The sequence below is a fragment of the Plasmodium gonderi genome, assembly GCF_002157705.1.
Source record: "Plasmodium gonderi DNA, contig: Pgo-contig_185, whole genome shotgun sequence".
Classification (NCBI taxonomy): Eukaryota; Apicomplexa; class Aconoidasida; order Haemosporida; family Plasmodiidae; genus Plasmodium; species Plasmodium gonderi.
In genome coordinates, this window is record NW_021629103.1 from 564 (window position 1) to 4620 (window position 4057).

The 4057-nt window shown below is 18.1% G+C and overlaps 1 protein-coding gene across 1 annotated transcript; it reads right to left on the bottom strand.

Moving 5' to 3' along the window:
• Positions 1-419: 419 nt before the first annotated feature.
• PGO_001700 (variable surface protein) lies at positions 420-1803 on the bottom strand (the record flags this gene model as incomplete). Its single annotated transcript, XM_028690995.1, has 3 exons — positions 420-590; positions 713-1549; positions 1750-1803. 3 exons carry the CDS (start codon positions 1801-1803, stop codon positions 420-422), a joined length of 1062 nt encoding a protein of 353 aa, XP_028546796.1.
• Positions 1804-4057: the final 2254 nt, after the last annotated feature.

Consider the following 4057-nt stretch of genomic DNA (forward strand, 5'->3'; position numbering starts at 1 on the left):
AATAATTTTCCAAATAAACATATAACACAAAATACTAATTTAATATACACACAATAATAATTACAATATATATGTGTACATAATATCTGTTGTATTTACTGGATTATTTTATCATAATATAATGGTACCTATATTTTCAAATATGGGAGAAATATATGGTGAACCTATTTGTAAAAAGGCAATTACTGAAAATTATAGTGAATACGCGAAATTAAATATATCTAATATTATTTTAAAAATAACAACATACACACAATCAAATCAGAATACCTAAAATTTAAACACTCTACCCTAAAGTTAATTATATATATTATAGGTTCATACATATTTTTTTGTAGTTTATTATGTGTCTAACTAATTACTATATATTATTTTACTATAATTACACAAAATAATGTTTTTCTTTTAATATAAGTATATTAGTATTTGCTCCCAGAAATATATATAATGTTATACTTTTTTTCTTCTAAATCCATAGTATTATTATCATATTCACTAATATGTTGCTCGTATGATTCATCATATGTATTCGTTAACATCTTTCTCATTCTTAATATAATGGGGTATAAATACATTCTGAACAGTCTAAACTAATATTGTAAAAATATTTTAATGATTTTTTTTATAATGATTTATTAATATAATTTTATTTTTAATATAATGTAAAAATATTTTTATATCATTATTATTTTTAAACAGTATTTTAATTAACCTTATAGAGACCCAAAACAATTACTCCTACAATAATACTGATAAATAATGTTCTTATTATAGCTATTATGCTAGTATTAGTATCAGGGGAAGGAGGTAGAAAATCTACAACGAAACGCCTAGAATATCTTTGTATATAACCTTCTTCTTTTAACGATTTGCATGTGTCATCATAATCATTAGAATCATAATTATTAGATAACCTTGGTAACTCATCCATGCAATCATCAGTGGATTTCCAATCAACATTTTCAATTAAGCATCTAATGTTATTTAACTCTTTAACCAAAATGGTATCATCTTTTACATTATAATCCTGTATTATTTCGTTATATTCCTTAATCAAATTATTAAAATAACCACATAATGTTTCTTTCTCAATATTTATTTCAATAGAATAAATAAGACCATCATAAAATTCATAACAATTATATAATTTATTCACTTTATTAAATAAATCATTATCCATATATTTGATATCGTGTATACATCTGTTATATTTATCGTCATTATTATTATAATGAACATATTCCAAGAAATATCGAAATAAGTACCACTTTGTATTAAAATCATTACTTATTAATTCTCTAAATTTTTTGTTTATCCAATAATTAATAAAATTGCAGCATTCCGAGTTATTACATGAATCTTTTTTTTTAAAATACTCAAAATATAATTTTATCCTTTTACAACCATCAATAAATCTATTCCGTATAGCGCTTTCAATAGATCTATATTTGGGGCTCAGAAATATCTTAATGTCATCTGTATTTACTTCAGTTCCAAATGTTGTATCGAATATTTCTTTATAAAATATATAATCTTCTAATGTGTAATACTATTAAAAGATATATAAGATGTATATAATTTATATATATAAGTACATAATAAATATGTAAAAGTTTCAATAAAATTATTGTCAATTATAATATGTTATTCGGTTTTTCCAAAAGATATAAATTTTATATTTATTTTTTACATTTCTTGACATTATATTTTTAAAAAAATAAAAATAAAATATATTTTATAATTATATACTAATAGGATACTAAAATAAATGCATAAATATAAGAATAAAAATTGGTTTCGCATATTACTTTTATTTACATATAATACAAAAAGAACTTGAATATTTATTTTAAAGCCATATTTTGTAATTCATTTAATTAATATAGTCAATAATATTAATGAAAAGGAAATACAATTCAAAAATATTAATTATGCGAATAAATAAATTATTCTATATAATTTAAAAAAATGAATATATTCCATGGGCTCAATAAACTCTTAATAATATAAATAATTTGTAATTATGATTTAGGTTTACATATAGTAATATATAATTTATTAAAATCTATATTTTAAGTTCATGAATTTTTTTATCATTAGTTCACATATATCTGGCTCGTCTCTCTCATAATTTTAGTGTTTAAAAATCTATTTATTTTTTTATAATTATTAATAGACAGTTTTGTGAATCAATTAAGGAAATTTTCTTAAATGACATATATAAATAATACATAGATTATGTTAGAAATAGGTATTTTTATGTACATTTATTGCGAACATGTATGATAAGAAGTTTTTATATAATAATTAATATATATAACTTAAATATATATTATATATTTATTTTTTAACATAATGTTTTTCATAGAGGATGTATATTTATCATGATTATATGTAATATTATACTCACAAATATATAATTATTATAAAAGACTATATATTTCATTTTACATTAAGATAATGATACTTTTTAATTCCTGATATTTTATTATATAATAAAAGATATATTTAAATGTTAATTCAATATTACATACATGATATGTTATATAATTTAATATTTTTTTTCAATTTTGTGTTGTTCACGAATATATGTTATTCTATTCCTTTATATGTATATTTTCTATGATTATTATATATGGAATAAATTATTATGAACATAATTCTTCAAACTAGTATTTCTCAATGAAGAACAATAATGGCACTTTTTATATTTATTAAACTGAATATATAATAAACAACTATTATATCAGAAGTATTATGGATCCATGTAAGTGCACTATAATTAATATTTTCTTGCACATCTTTAAATTTAATAAAGATTTATTAATTCTGAATTTAATAGTACATGTATAATATATATTTATAAAGTGCAAAAACACCGGAATGAACAACAATAACAGGGCTTATCAATTATTTTACATTTTTTTGAATATAATATTTTGGAATTCATGATTTATTAATTATTAATCAAAAAATGAATAACTCATTCCTAATTATCTATAACATGATCAATATTATCCTTTGTGTATGACAATTTTTAATGAATATAAATTATTATTTTATTAAATAATATATATACATTGTATTAGTTTAACTTGTGTTTTCATGAATCTTTTATACTTAAATAATATGTAATATTTTATTTTTTTATTTAAAATATGAATACCCAACCTTTATTTAGAATTATTTTTATCTTATGTATTTTATAAACATGTATTCTTTTCTTTGATTAGATTAATTTATTACCTACAATTATAATTATGTATAATGATATATATGGAAGAGAAAACCCATATTTTACTTTACAAAACTTCAATACTTAATTATAGGTAATTTAAAAATAATTATATCTTATTCTATTTCAAATGCCTAGTAAATATTATAATGAAAATGAAACATATAATAAAAATGCTCAAAATATAATATATAATATAAAACAGAACATATAAAAAATATATAAAATATTCTTCAGAAGAAAAATATTTAAAGATTTGTTTTTTATATTTTTATCTTTTAATGATAATTTTATATATAATTTTTTTTTACCTACTAAAAATGTAAATTTTTCAAAACGCATGAAATTATATGTTATAGGGATAAATACATCTTCCTATAGAATCATAATGCATAAAAATTTTTGAACATATAGTATACAAATTAACAAAAATATATATATTATTATAAAAAATATACAAGTTTATACTGGAAAAAAAATGTGATTTAATATTTTTCATAAATGATTACAAGCATAAATGAATATATATTAATAATATGTAATGGAAATTATTCTATATTGGCTATAAAGCATTTACGTTTATAATATATATAGGGAAAATATGAGTATAATGTGAAATTACAAATGATATAAATATTATTAAAAAATAATTAACATAATATATTTTTTAACACATAATTATACTTTTTTTTTATTCCTACGTAATTATATAAGCAAAAAACAAAAATATCATTCCATTATAAGTTCATATATTCTTTATTAAAAATTTGCTAATATTTATATATTTTTCATAAAAATTATTAATACAATAATATTTTTTTT